The sequence below is a fragment of the Globicephala melas genome, chromosome 4 (genome assembly GCF_963455315.2).
Source record: "Globicephala melas chromosome 4, mGloMel1.2, whole genome shotgun sequence".
Taxonomy (NCBI): domain Eukaryota; kingdom Metazoa; phylum Chordata; class Mammalia; order Artiodactyla; family Delphinidae; genus Globicephala; species Globicephala melas.
This window is the reverse complement of record NC_083317.1, coordinates 125,575,857-125,591,366: the sequence shown is the minus strand read 5'-3', so window position 1 is coordinate 125,591,366 and position 15,510 is coordinate 125,575,857. Positions and strand designations below refer to the sequence as shown.

Here is a 15,510-nt window from a genome sequence, read left to right as displayed (position 1 = left end):
AGAAAAGCAACAGCTGGTACATCAGGCATTAATAATATAACAAAGAAAGAGAAAAGAGAAACTTTTCATTAGTGCTTTTTGATGTCAATTTATTATTTATCCCTTCACCAATATTCAAACAGGCAGGCAGTCATAAAACATTCAAAACGATCTTCTAAAACAGTCAAGGCATCTGTTTTACCTCCGTTCCTTTTTAGAAACCTGGAAATCAGGAGCCCTGGCATTTATAGAATAGCTGTGTTTTAAAAAAATAATATATATATATATATATATGTATTGTACCAAAAATATTGTTTGAGGGGCTTCCCTGGTGGCGCAGTGGTTGAGAGTCCGCCTGCCGATGCAGGGGACATGGTTTCGTGCCCCGTCTGGGAGGATCCCACATGCCGCGGAGCGGCTGGGCCCGTGAGCCATGGCCACTGAGCCTGCGCGTCCGGAGCCTGTGCTCCGCAACGGGAGAGGCCACAGCAGTGAGAGGCCCGCGTACCGCAAAAAAAAAAAAAAAAAAAAAAAAAAAAAATTATATATATATATATAGTTTGAGGATCACTACCTAGAAAGCTTTTAGTTTAAATTTTATCAATGGCCAGTAGGCAGGCAGACTACGGTTTGTAAAGGAAGATTCAATGTCAATCAGTAAAGTGTTGCTTCCAAATTTTGGACTCCTCCATGAGCATTACTTTGTGGAAACAAGGCATTGACAAAGCCCACTGTTTGGTAATTAGCATCCTGTCAAGTCTCTCCAATCAAGACCTGCAAGCTGCACCTGGTCCTAGTTAAAACACGCTTTGTGGGCAATTCTGACCTGACCCTCAGGGGCCCCCTGCCACGTGCAGAACTGCCTTCAGTGCGCAGCCATAACTACCATTTACAAAATAAGAAGGCCTCTTCATCCAGAGGTTCTGAGAGCTTCTGTCTAAACCTAATGACCTGCCACACCACTTTAACTTCTGTGATAAATGTCCATCCTTGTGATGCAAACATTTGCTCCTCCCCGAAGAAGGTATCTCTTCCTGGGACAGAAGATGCCTCACAAACAAAATTATTGTTGAAACAAACCAAATGAAACAGGGAAAAACTCTGGAAAACAAAGACTGTAAGCGCCCTGTCCTCAGGACGAGACCAGTGGAGGAGGAGGTGGCCCTCCCCAGCTCAGCTACCCTTCATTCCTCTCCGGGGCTGGCGTAGAGGTCGTGCTCCTTGATGTAGGCGATGACGGCATCGGGGAGCAGGTACTTCACGCTCTGCCCTTGGCCCAGGGCCCGCCTGATGTATGTGGCACTGATCTCGTTCTGCACTGGCTCCCTGGCCAGGTGGATGTTGTCCTGGTACCTCTGCAGGATGGGCGAGCCCAAGATGTACCCCTTTGGGTCGTGCCCTGCCCGGTCCACGCACACCAAACCGAACTTCTCCACTATTTCTTGGATGTGCGTGTCTTTCCAGAGGTTGGGGGTCTGGAAGGTCTTCAGGACATCTGCCCCGCAGAGGAGCTTCAGCTCAGGCACAGCTGGAGAAACAAGGGTGGATCCCAAGAAAGTTACAGAAGGGTCATGGCCAGGAACGATAACATCATATTCTGTTTGAAATTTTCCAAAAATGCTTTTCTTGGAATGTATGGGGAACTCAACATCTCCGTGTTCATGACTTAAAAAGAAAAAGCATGTAAATGAATCTGAAGTTACTTCAGGGACGTATAGTTGTAATACTTTAATCAATAAATCTTTTAACATTGGCAAAATGCCAAGTAATACAAAATGGATTTTTTTTTTTTTTTTTCAGTGTTATACCACAAGGCTGTCTGTGGTTGCCGGACCCCATAGCAGAGTCCAAAGGCGGCTGTGCTGTACCTAGAACCCCGTCTTCTGATAGAAGGTGAGGTTCTTAAAGTCCTAGGACTAACAAGTCACTGCCTTTCTCAAAATCTATTTCAGCCCTAACACCTGGTATTTTTAGAAGTACAATCTCATCCTAAAGGTTAATTATAAAGGATCTGTGGGTAACTCAAAGGTCTCTAAGACCCCAGCTGGTGACCTTTTCATCTGTTTTCAATAAAACAAAGCTCTAGAACAACTGATCGATGTGGCTAATCCTCTGGCATTTGTGCTGCTAGAGAATGATGATTATGATGATTAAAGAATACTTAACACGTATTGGTTGTTTACTGTGGGCACTATTGCTAAGCGCTTTATGTGTTTAATCGCATTTGAGCCTCAGAACAACCTCAGAAGGTAGGTGTTATTGTTGGGCCCACTTTGCGGAGGGGGAAACTGAGGCACAGAGAGGTGCATGACTCATTTAAGCAGAGGAGTCAGGATTTAAATGCACACAGCCAGCCTCCAGCTGGGGCATTTGAAACCGCTGGGCTCTGCCTCCGCCTGCTGGCAGGAATTGTACATGCGTCACCCTGCCTGGATATTCCTGGCACCATTCCTGTTCAGGTCCCCTTTGAATGGGCTAATCGGAAAAGGAAAAACCAAGTCCATGCTAGAAGCAACCAGCAGGACCTCTAGTCATTCTGGAAGCCGGTTCTAGCTTCAGTGAATGGCAGAGGCTGGGCTTCTAGGTCACGGGCATCTCTCAGTCACCCTGGAATCTCAGCTGGGAGAGGCTTCAGGGATACCAGCTGCTGGGGAAAACCTGATGTAAATGGTCGGTTTAGGCTCCTCTATTGTGAAACCTTCGAAGGGATCCGGACGTGGACCAGAGAGATGAGTTTACAAACGAGCACCAGACCAGCCGTGCACTGCAAAGTGAGAAACTAGAGATGTCATGGACAGGTCAGAGTTCCGGCCTCAGTCGGGCACCGGCTGCTGTGGGGCTGGAGCTGAGATCCTTCTCTGGGCCTCAGTTTCCCATCCATGAAATGGTGGCACTGGACTTGTTTACTCATTTTAAAGCAGCAGATGTAATTACAGAAAACACACTTCAGACACTTTAGCAGCATAACTAGGACTCTAGTGCCAGACTTCTTAGATTCAAATCCTGGCTCTGCGGTTTGACAGCTGTGTGACCTCAAGTTTAAAATGGGGATATTAACAGTGCTTATCTCATAGGATTATCTTAGAATTGAATGAGCTTATAAATGTAAAGCACTTAGAACAGTGCTTGGAACAGAGCAAGTGTGACATATGTTAACTACTGTCCATCCGTCCATCCATCCATCCATCTTTACCTAGTTATCCACCAATCCATTCATCAGCACATCCATTCAGCACTTACGGAATATCTCCTAAGCACCTGGCCTTTTAAAATCAATAAAACTGCATTTAAAAATTATTCAATAACTTAGACCCTTTTCACTCATTTGGGCTGGTCCCATTGCCTACAACATGTATGTGGATCCAAACTGCTCTGCACCTGTGAGATTTTACTCTAATTTCTTATTTATTTGACCATTGTAATGTAGCAAGAGACCACTGTTCGACCTTTCAAGCAATTGGGTTGCTGTTATGTGGTCTTCCTATGGGGGAGGTTAAATGATGTGCACTGAATTCCTGGGTCTTCTGGGGTCTGAGGCACACCACCCTGTTCCCACAGGTCAGGGATTCTCGTCCTGTGGATTTCCGTGGGAACGATTTCCACATATCCACTTCGATATTAGATATTGTTTGAATTCATTAACAATGACAGTGTGGAATATGATTCACTCTGAGCCCTTGACCAGAAGAGACAAGTACCCACACCTGCCCCGTGCCCCAAGTCAAAGGCATGTCTGTGGGACTGGTGTGATGGCCATATGCGTCTCAGATCCCAACTCTGGGCAATCCTGTCATCAGGCCCCCCAGAGGCATTCACATCTCCCTTTCAAATCCATTCACATCACTCTTACAAAAACTGCAGACCGAGTGACTCTGACTGTCTAAGTCCAAAGTCTGTAAGTCTGAGGTTTTGAATAAATACTGCCAATTTGATTTGTCCTAACAGTGATATAGTGACATAAATAGATGTCCGTGGGCATTTGGGGGCAGTGTGCTTTTTGAATGGCCACAGGCTTTGGAAAGCAGAGGAAGTAGAGATTAACACAGAAAGTGGGAGAAGTGCTACCAGGACCTTTCCCTGTGAATGTCCAGTTGCCCTAAACTCTTTGACATCAAAAGCACCAACCCTGAGGCCAGTCAGCCCTGGGTTCTAATTTCAGATCTGCGAGGAGCCTGGGATAGTTATAGCTGGTGGGCCTGTTTCCTCAGCTGTAGTAGGGATAATAAAGCCTCCTTCGGGAGTTATGGAAGTTGAGTGATGGAGAGAATGCAATGGAAATCTCCTGCTTAGTGCAGGCAACGAGGGTGGTGTCCGGAGCATAGGACTTCTGGGTCTAGACAGGACATCCAAGATGCAGCCAGGTTTTGGCAACTGAAGGGTGGCACCCAAATTAACCTTGGAACAGTCAGTGTGAAATGGAACCAGATGAAGCGTCTGCTCTGGTTGAAAGGAGAATGGGGCTGAGCTGTGCTCGGGCCCCATCAGCCAAGCCAGGAACCACATTCACAAGTGACAGAGGCGGCCTGTTAAAGGACTGAGGCATCATCCACCCCAAAGCGTGACACCCAAGCAGCCCGGGACAAGGCAATTCACACGCCTCTGGGTGAGTCCAAGGAGGACTGCAAATCACAGGAGTGATGGGCAAAGCAGGGCTCCGGCGGCCAGAAAACGCTGAGCTCAGCCCCAGAGGAGAACAGCGCGTGACAAAACACACGGCACACAAAATGGTCCTTTAAAAACGTGTCACTAGTAACATACAAGCGACCTCATCAAAAGCCAAACTTACAGTGAGAAAAAATCACCTGCCTTTTTGAAATTGCTCTAGTTCTTTTTTTCTGATGACAAACATGAAATCTATGTCAATTATGGAACGTATGGAAAACACATAAGTATTTAAAGTAGAAAATAACAGCAACAATAATTCTTTCTACAAAAAACTCAATATTTTGGTGTATTTCTTCAGTCTTTTCTATTTAAACATGCAAATAGATGTGAAAGTATATTTACATATTTTTGTATACTTGAGATTACACAGTATTGTATCCTGATTTTTTCCCATTCCCCTCCTAAGTGTTTCTCCATATCATGAAAACCTTTTGTGTGGATTCTTCATCCTATATATACAGAACATCCTATCTACATCCTATATATACAGTGTAACTTACTTATACATTCCCTTACATTTAAACACTAAGGTTGCTTTTATTTTCTGCCATTATAAAAATTGCCACGCTAAACATCCTTCTGCATGTCTTCATCCCAATTTCTAAGTATCTCCTCAGCCAGGTTCCTAGAAGGGGAATGTATCAAGCAAAGGGCACACACATTTTTAAGGCCTCTGCTATATTTTGGTAAATTGAAAAGCTCACTTTTCATTCAATGCAAACTTCCTTTTTTTTTTGCGGTACGCGGGCCTCTCACTGTTGTGGCCTCTCCCGTTGAGGAGCACAGGCTCCGGACGCGCAGGCTCAGCAGCCATGGCTCACGGGCCCAGCCGCTCCGCGGCATGTGGGATCTTCCCGGACCGGTGCACGAACCCGTGTCCCCTACATCGGCAGGCAGACCCCCAACCACTGCACCACCAGGGAAGCCCTAAACTTCCTTTTTTAACAGTTACTTTGGAAGAGAACAAGATGAGTAGGATTTAGCGTTTGAACAGAGAGAAAGGGGATAAGGAACAAACCCCCAACATCATAGGGCCAAACAGAGCAGACTAGTAGCCCCCTGGAAAGATAAATCCAAAAAGAATGCAGGGTGAGCTTTGGCGGAGGGAAGGACTGGTTTCACCACAGGGAAGTGGGTTCCAATCTGGGCCTCACAGGACAGACAGGTTTTCAACAGGGAAGCCAAGAAGGGAAGGGGGAGGGGGGGCACACCAGGCAGAGACAGGGATTCTGGAAGCATCTGCAGAGAGCTGAGAAGCTGGGAGCCTAAGCATGGCCTTCCTCCTACCTCACTGGAAGCTACTCCCTTCCTTCACTGTGGGCTCCAGCATCCTGAGCGGCATGGAGTGCCCAGCACTTCCTGCCTGTGTGCCTTACTCAGCCGCCCCTCTGTCCCCGAAACATCCCCAGCCCCAGATAACCTGCTGATCCCATGAGTCATGGTGCAGGCGTCACCTCCTCCAGTCCCCCTAATCCATGTCTGGACTCACTGCCATTCACAGCCTGTCTCCAGCTCAGGGCAGGGGCTGGGCACCGGTCTCTGTTCTCAGCCAGCATCTCTAGAACCCTATTAGGAGTGACTGCTGAGCCAGAGGTGATTCAGAAAGAAGGCAGAGGGCTGAGAATGCACACTGTGTGCTGTGCTCGGGACTGGGGGACAGATGAGGTGCCCATGCTGGCAATGGAGGGGGGCAGACAGGGAGACCAGGGGAGTGTAATAAACATTGTAGAAGCTGATCATATAGGAGACTCTGTAGCTCCTTCTTTCTTGGATTCCCACTGTAGTGCACAGTTCCCCAAACTGGCGGTAAAGCAGTTCCCCAGCGGGCCTATTAAATATCCAGAGTCCCAGGCCCCATTCCCCCTCAGCAGGTCTGAGGCGTGGCCTGGGAATTAGCATTTCTAACAAGCCTCACAGGTGATTCTGCTGTGAGTGAGCCTTTGGCCAGCATTCAGGAACTGCTGCAGGAAACCTTTAGGGCATTTTCAAGTCCTTTTAATTAATTGATTAATTAATTATAAACATATATATATTCTTTTTCAGATGTTTTTCCATTATAGGTTATTACAAGATATTCAGTATAATTCCCTGTGCTATACAGTAGGTCCTTGTTGTTTACCTATTTTATATATATAGTAGTGTGTATATGTTAATCCCAAACTCCTAATGTGTCCCCACCCACCCTTCAAGTCCTTTTAGAAGAGTGTTTCCCAGTCTGTGTTCTGGGGAGCACCGGTTCTGAGAAACACTAATATGCATTAAAAAGAGTCCCATGATTAAAAAGTGCTAAGCACGCCACGAGCCTCTTCCCTTTCTTTCAGAGTCACAACGCACATGAACATAGTAAAGGCTCTGAAAAGTCCTGCAGTAAAGACACCACTTTAAGTTTGCTTAACCGTGACATTCTGGAGTCCTTCTAATAGGGAAATAGTGTCCCACCAACTAAAGTTGGGAGAGCCGCTGGAGTATTGGCCCAGTAGGACCAGCGATTCCCTGCTCATGGCACATCCTGCCACCCCCATCACTGTCGCTGCTGCTTATGTGCCTGAGGGGCTATGCATTTGACCCCCAGTACCAGGGCTGCCATGGGAGGTACTCTGAAATCACGGCTGACAAGATTCCATCAAACACCAGGAGTTGACAACAGGGTAGAAACCCAGGGCTACAAATTAAAAGGCTAATCCAAATCAACTTTACATGCCTTAAAACATAGGTTTCCTCTTCCAAGTAAAACACTGAGTAACACTGCTATAAAGTATTAGTTTAAGGGATATAATGGCACATTTTGTTTTCAAAAAGACTATGGCTTTCAAAAGCGGCCCAGCAGCACCCGGAAGTTGATGTCTGTGTAGCCCTGACTGTAATCCAGGTCACGAGCCCAAGTCACAAGTGTAGGTAAACTCCTTTGGGGCAGAAAATCCCGATTTAGCATAACGATTTACAAGGGATGGTGGCAGATTGGTTAGTTGACCTTTCAACGTGGGAAGTGGGAAGTGTCACCCCTAGCAGGCTTCGAAAGCTCTTATCTGTGCCCAGGGGGCTGTGACTCCCGAAGCCCTGACATCTCACCCTCCCACAGAGGAGAGGGTCAGCACCCACCTGCGGGGGCTGGAGAGTCAACCTTGCCTTGGTCCAGGCCTTCCTTCCAGGGCAGAGATCTGAGCAGTTCGCTGTGATGATGCCTGTGTTGTAAGCATATGGGTTCAGGGGGCATCCATGTGGCCTACAGTCCCCCCAAACCACCCGGGGGGGGGTCCTCTGATTTTAAGTCTCAACCTGCTTTTGTCCATTTTAGGTAGCTCATTCCATAAATATTTGCTGAAGGCCTACTATGTGCCAGGCCCTGTGCCAGGTGATGCGTCTGGGCCCTCACAGACCCCCGCGTCCAAGGCAGCTCACAGCCTTCTGTGAGCCCCGACTGAAAGGAGGAAATGAGCAGAGTTCTACTCTTTTAGTATTTTCTTTCAATACCTCACTTTTTACAAAAAAAACTGAATAGGGATTACAGACCTGGGCTATTAGAATCAGACCTGAGTTCAAAATACAAATTTTCAGTTGTAAAGCTGGGATAATACACCTACTTTTTAGACTTTTGTGGAGGTAAATGAGCTAACACACAGTAAGCACTGGCACAGTGCACGGCCCACAGCTGCCTCTCAAGATAGAGGCTCTCTCGGATCATGGGCTAGTACTTTAGAATTTGACAGGGTGATGCTCAGAGCCTGGCTTGGAGCCAGACTGCCTGGGTCGAATCCCAGCTCCCCCGCCGGCCAGCGGTGGGACCCCGGGTGGGCGGCTTCCAGTCTCGGCACCTGCAAAACGAGGAATGATGACAGTGCCGGCTTCCCATGGATGGTTATGAAGATGAAAGGAGTTATACATGCAAAGCCCACCAAGTGGTGTGCAGCACAGAGCGAATCTCATTACATGTTAGCAGTTCAGATATGATTAGACTTACACCCATATGGCAGGCCCGGCTCGTTAAGCAATCTATCTTCTGCAAATCAAGAGATACCTGCGCCGTCTTCTTTTTAACAGAGCACAGGTAATCACTATGTCTTGTATCAATTTGATCTCCCATCTTCCACCTCCCGTATTAACTAGAGCTGTGTCTGGGAAGGAGAAGTGCCTGGTGGGAGAAGCATGTGTTTGTAGCCAGAGTGGCTGGGTTCAAGTTTAGGCTCTCCTGCTTGTACGAGCCTGGGTGAGTCACAAACACCCTCGGGGCCTCACTGACCTCTGTTAATTGCTCAGGAAAGTTAATGCCGGCCTTGTCTACCCTGAGTATCACAAGGCCATGAAGGCCAAAGGCTTCTCCCCGGCTGGGGAAGTGGCTGAATGCTGAGTATTATTTGGAGTGGGTGAGATTGCCTGGGTTGGAATACTGGTTCCAACTAGGAGCTGTGGAATCTTGGTGGGTGCCTTAAGCAATCTGCCTCCGCTTTCCTCATCTGTAGAATGGCAGACAATGACAGTACCCGCCCGAGAGAGCTGTTGTGAGGTTGAATTAAAGAGCTTAGCACAGCCCATCCACAGAAAAGTGCCCAATCAACGTTAGCTGTTATTAGTATCCTTACTCTCAGTCTGTCCTCCCCACCAGATTGTGAACAAGGAGCTCATTTAATTCATCCTTATATTCTTGGTACCTAGGGAACTGCTTAGTAAAGTCAGCTGAATTCACGAAGGATGGACGGGGGATAAATACATACATTTAATTCAGGTCCAGATTCCCTCCTGATGGTCTCAGAGACTCAGCTGAGTCTTCTCAGGGCCTTGCTGGACTCGTCTGTGTTTCCATTACTGTCTTACTGCTTTGGTTTTAGAAAGCTTCACCTCTGAGGATTCACTCCCGGGTTAGTCTGGAATCTCGCATCAGACTGAAGTAGGTTTGGGTCTCACCTCCACTTTCTCGCTGTAGGACTTTGAGTATGTTGCTGACCCTTTCAGAACCTCTGTTTCCTCATCTGTGAAATGAGGCCAAACTCACCTACTTCTCAGAGTTGCTGAGCTGACTAGATATTATATACCTGGCACACATAGTAGGTGATCAATGAAAGCTGGTATTATTTTATTTTACTTCCTTGACGCTCCTGGTTCAAGTTGGCCCTACTTTGAATCAGCTGGAGCTCTGAACTCTGGTGTGCAAATGATTATCTTTAACGTCAAATGCATCGTCCTCACAGACCTCCACTCCGCCTGTGTTGGGTGGGAGGTCATTGCGTCCTCTTGTTGCCTGCCTGAGGGTTACCCTGGTGTGCCCAGCCTTGGACCTGACGACTGCCCCTGGCAGCATGTTCTCTGTGTCCTCAGCAGCCCCTGGTCTCCAACAATACCCAATCAGAAGGCCATTGTGGCAGAAGCAGAGTCAGCCACATCGTGGTCCCACCCGTAGATCACTGGTTTTGAAGATGGCCATAAGCATGGCTTCAGAGTTCAACAGAATAGGGCTCCACCACTTGCTTATTTGTTGTGCGACTGTGGTTAACTTAGCCTCTCTGAGCCTCAGTTTACTCATCTGTGAAATGAGGACGACATAAGAGCATGTTTGCCAAGGGGCACGTGAGCTGCTGCTGGACCACATCAAATGGCATCGTGACCGAGGCCCTCCCCCATCATGGGGAAAGGGCAAGTGAAATCAGTTATCAAGTGCCCTAAAAGCATGAAAGCTGGCCCAGATTTTTTAAAAAATTAGAGTAAAAATAAAAAACCTAATAAGGAGAAAAAGAACACTCACTAAGCCCTACAGTGACTTGACTTCATAGTGACATATGTCACTGTCACCATGATGTAGATTCACTGCTGAGTCCACCAAGAGGATACTAAATGGAGCAAAGGGTGGGGTGGATTTCTACAATGCTTCTAGAATCACCTAACTTGACAATTTTAACCAGATTTTCAATCTTAAAAAAAAATGCTTTTGGTAATTTTAGGAAAACATTAGTAATTAAACAAATTTTCGAATGAAGCCCACCCCAAATACTGACAAAAAGTCTTAATCAGCTATCTCATAAAACAGTGTTGACTATATCAGTGGGTTCTCAACCTTGGCTGCACAAAATAAATCATTTGGGGGCCTTTAAAAGTACCCATGCCGAGACCCTGCCCCAGAAAAATCCAAATCTCAGGTAGGGAAGGGTGAGCGTTTAGAAATAGCTTCCCAGGTGATTCCTACAGCCAGGACTGAGACCACTGGTTTGGACTCACCCCGGTACTAAGCATAGGGATGATTCACACACTTGGTGACTGAGGCTGTGGATCTCAACCCTGGCCTCACGTTAGAATCACCAGGGAGCTCTTAAAAATCCTAAGGCCCCGTCCTAGACCAATGGCATCTCAGTCTCTGGGGTAAGACTCAGGCTTCCGTACTTTTGAAAGCTCCCTAAGGTGATTCAAGTTGCAGCCGGGGCTGAGAAGCACTTGTCTAAAGGGTACAGTTAAAAAAAAGAAAAAGAATGTGTCCTGTAAAATCTTAGGTCTGCATTTCGCAGCAGGTTATTAATTACGTGGTACTGCAGTCAAATCCTACTTACCTGTGAATGGCTTATCTGTTACGAGGAGACATTATGGGCCCGTTAGGGATGCAGGGAAGGTAGCTAACATTATTAAGCACCTACTATAAACCAGGTGCTTTCCGCCATCATCTCACGTAGTTCATACAGTATCCCAGTGAAGTAGGTGGTGTCATCCCCATCTTAGTAGGTGAGGAATTGAGGCTCAGAGAGGCTAACTCATTTACATCAAGTCATTTCGATAGTAAATTTGCCTCCAAGATCTGGGCCCGAGGCCACACTGCCCCGCGCAGGGTGGAAAAGGAGAGCGTCTCTTTGTTTCTGACTACATATTAAAGCTAAATGATTTGTTGGGTTCTCTGATTTGTTTCTACTCCCCTCTGTTAGCCTCGATAAATGAGAGCTGACTACACTTTATTCGAAAAGGGTGATCTAGGTGTAAATTTATTACTTAAGAAAAAAAAGAGAAGCATATATCTAACAATTATTTCATATTTGCTCTCCTTCAACTTGACAACAGATTTTGCAGTAGCACTGTAACTGCTGAATGCTTCTATCTGGTTCTTTCCCCAGTAAAGGGTAAGTAATAAGAACTAGGATGTGGAAACTAAACGTTTACCTTTGCTTAAAAAGGCAAACATTTTTCTCCCAAGTGACTTTGAAGATTAGTAAAAAATAAAAACCAATCCAAATTATGGACAGGGCTGTCAATCATTCATCCTGGTCCCTTGTGTCTCCTATTCTCTGACAATCCTAGTGCTTCCACATAGATCAAGACACAGCCCCCAGTTTGCAATCCCTTCCAGCAGAGCCGGCTGTCATTAGTGACAGGCAGGCCCACCTCACAATCCCCTCTGACAGGCAGGACAAGTGGGACTTCTTGCTTCTCTAGCAATCTCCCAGGAAAGCTTCCCAGACAAACGTCAGAGACCCACTGTCCTAAAATATAGGGCTTTTAAACGGCTGCATTACTTATGCTGAATGCTAATAGCAGTTCTAAAAGAAAAAAAAAAATCCTGTGTAATTGTTTCTAGATTCATAGTTTTTTCTTAAAGTCTAGATTTATAGAACCTAGGATTTGTACACTTGGAAAAGATGGCCTGTTATGTAGATGCAGTTTTCAACCTAGTCAGTGATGACAATAATAAAGGGTCTCACTTACTGAGTGTGATGATATGGTTCTGGGTCAGAAAAGTGATTTACATCTTCACATAATGCTCATTGGGTTATGCTGTCCCCGTTTTGCAAGTGAGAAATGTGTCCCAGAGAAATGTCATGTGCCTAATGTCACACAGCTACTGAGTGGCGGCCCTGGAGCCGAGATGCTACAACCCTCTGAAACAAGACGGGGCTTTCCCACAAAGTGTACCCTGAAGGGCAGTGGTTTGTGATTTTTTCACTTAGGACCTCTCTGAGAATGTGAATCTGTTGGTCTCTCTCCCTCTAAGGAGAAACACTTGCAGGATTTGGATGAGAGGGGCTGACGGAAGCCCCACTCAACACTCCATCCCTGCCTGTCACCCTGTGGACTCTGCAGATGTGACCGTGGCCCCTGCTCATCCCAAGGGCATATGCCCACCGTTACCTCAGCACCTTGACTGTCTCCATCCACTGCACCTGCTCACTCTCCCAGGGGTCCACCTGGATCCAGTCGGACGTCTGCAGGGCCAGCCGGGCCATGGCCACCCGGTGCCGGGCAGCCACGAGGTCCTTCTTTCCGTAGTTGTCATTGACAGGAGAGATGATACCCCCGATCACCTGGTACCTGCCTAGGCAGCAGAGAGCAGTGGTGTTGCTGGTACAGGACTTTGTCACCTGGCAGCTGGAATTCAGGCAGGTGCTAAAAATCTTGGGGTCTCGTCCTGAGTGGGATCAGACCCTAGCATTCTCTGCTGGGCGGGCCAGCTCCCTTGGGCCAGGTAAAGGTGCTACCTCAGGAACCACGTGCCTCTCCTCCAGAGGCTTCTACACCCTGGAGTAGCTGAGAGCATGCCGTGAGGGTGGAGCTGAGGCAAGGCTCCCAGATAGCAATGTGGACGGTTAAGGTCAGAGTATGTTGGAGGAACACGATGACTCCCCCTGCCTGGGACTTACAGGGGCACTACTGTCCTCTAATCATGTTTGGGACAACAGTTACACATGGTTTCTTAGCTCAAGTAGGGGATTTTGTGGATCAAAGAGGAAAGCATGACATTTAGCCTGAACCAGGTGGGTGGGTGACGGGATGTAGGCTCACTGCACAGGCCCACCATTGGCTTTGGAGGACTGTGCTGTTAAGGGAATGGGAAGGCCTACTTTGGAAAAGATGTAAGCTGTCTTATGAGAGATGTTGCATGGCTCAGTGACTGAAGAATGGGGCATTATAGGTTTAGAGCTGCAGTGAATTGTAGAAGCTACAGAGAACCACCATGGAAGGAGTATGAATGGGTCTCAGAGAGACGGTGGCTGGAACTTGGGTGAAGCTCTAGTTCTATCACTCACTAGGATGTCTTAGGCAACTTACCAAGCTATTTGCAAAAATAAAACACTTAGCCATTTGAACTTCAGTTTTCCTACCTGTAAAATGGGATAATGCCTGCTTGGCAGGACCTCGTGGTAAGGACGAAATTAGATAATGTTTATGAGGGGAGATAATATTTTGACTTCGTATATGATACATTTAAAAAAATTGTGTTATAAAATATCATATGCATATAAAAGGGCATAGAGTTTGACAAAGAGTTATAAAGTATATCCTGTTCTAATCCTCACCTAGGTTAAGGATCAGAAGTTCCCTATCACAGCCTCCACACTCTGATGGAAGCTCGTCACTAGTCTTACTTTTATAATATTAATTCTCTTGCTTTCCTTTATAGCTTTACCATGTATTTATGCATCCTTAAAATACACAGGTTGATTTTGCCTGCTTTTGAAACTTTTAAATATGGAGTCATACTCAACGTATTCTTTCATTAAGCCTTTTTCACTTTGATAAAATTCATGTAGTCCGGGGCTTCCCTGGTGGTGCAGTGGTTGAGAATCTGCCTGCTAATGCAAGGGACACGGGTTCGAGCCCTGGTCTGGGAGGATCCCACATGCCACGGAGCAACTAGGCCCGTGAGCCACAACTACTGAGCCTGCGCATCTGGAGCCTGTGCTCCGCAACAAGAGAGGCCGCAATAGTGAGAGGCACGCGCAGCGCGATGAAGAGTGGCCCCCGCTTGCCGCAACTAGAGAAAGCCCTCACACAGAAACGAAGACCCAACACCACCCTAAATAAATAAATAAATAAATAAATTAAGAAAAAAAGAAGAGTAAATCCTATTAAAAAAAATTCATGTAGTCCAACCAGTTTTATTGTTGCATAATATTCTTTTGCATGATTACATACCAAAGAATTGATCTATCTTACTGTTGATGGAGTTGGTTTGATTCTGGCTTTAGACAGTTACCAACAATGCTGCTATGAAAATGCTTGCACAAGTCTCCCTGTGTGCACAAGCATATCTTTCTTAGGATATGCACCTACGAGTGGAACTGCTAAGTCATTGGGTAGATGTATTTGCAGCTTTACTAGATAATGCTAAAAAATTTTCTAAAATGGTCATAGATATTTACTCTCCAACCAGCGGTGTATGAGCGTTCACTTGCTTCACACCATCGAGCAAATAACCATACAGGGTTATTGTCAGGATTTTCCCATCTGATAGATGTGTAGTTATAGCTCATTGTGGTTTTAATGTTCCTTTTCCTGCTTACCGATGAGCCTGAGCATTTATTCATATATATTATTATATGAATAATATAATATTTATATTAGCTTAATTTTTTAGCTTAATTTTTTTTTAAAATTAAGCTAAAAGCTTAATTTTAAAATTAATTAAGCTAAAAGCTTAATTTTTTAAGCTAAAAAAGCTTAATTTTTTAGCTTAATTTTTTTTTTTTTTTTTTTGCGGTACACGGGCCTCTCACTGCTGTGGCCTCTCCCCTTGCGGAGCACGGGCTCCGGACGCACAGGCTCAGCGGCCATGGCTCACGGGCCCAGCCGCTCCGCGGCATGTGGGATCTTCCCGGACCGGGGCACGAACCCGCGTCCCCTGCATCGGCAGATGGACTCTCAACCACTGTGCCACCAGGGAAGTCCTTGAGCTTAATTTTTTCGTGAAGTGCCTGTTCAAATCTTTTGCTCATATTTTCGGTTGTCTGCCTGTTTATCATTGATTTGTAAAGTTCTTTATCTATTCCAAATATTAGCCCTTTGCTGGTTGGTTACATGTGTCATAAATACCTCCTCTCACTTGACGGCTTGTCTTATTCTTTTTATGGAATCCTGTGAAAACAAACTTTCTTAATTTTTATGTAGTTGGGTTGTTAGTTT

At 46.1% G+C, this 15,510-nt stretch overlaps 1 protein-coding gene across 1 annotated transcript in view; it reads right to left on the bottom strand.

The window, feature by feature from the left end:
• Positions 1–72: 72 nt before the first annotated feature.
• Positions 73–15,510, bottom strand: part of NMNAT3 (nicotinamide nucleotide adenylyltransferase 3) — a 116,012-nt gene continuing 100,574 nt past the window's right edge. Inside the window, exons 3-5 of the mRNA XM_030873359.2 lie at positions 12,739–12,922; positions 7,744–7,826; positions 73–1,507 (exon numbers count right to left, since the gene is read on the bottom strand). Of these exons, the coding sequence (XP_030729219.2) occupies positions 1,164–1,507; positions 7,744–7,826; positions 12,739–12,922 (611 nt within the window). The 3' untranslated portion in view covers positions 73–1,163. The remainder of the gene's footprint in view (positions 1,508–7,743; positions 7,827–12,738; positions 12,923–15,510) is intronic.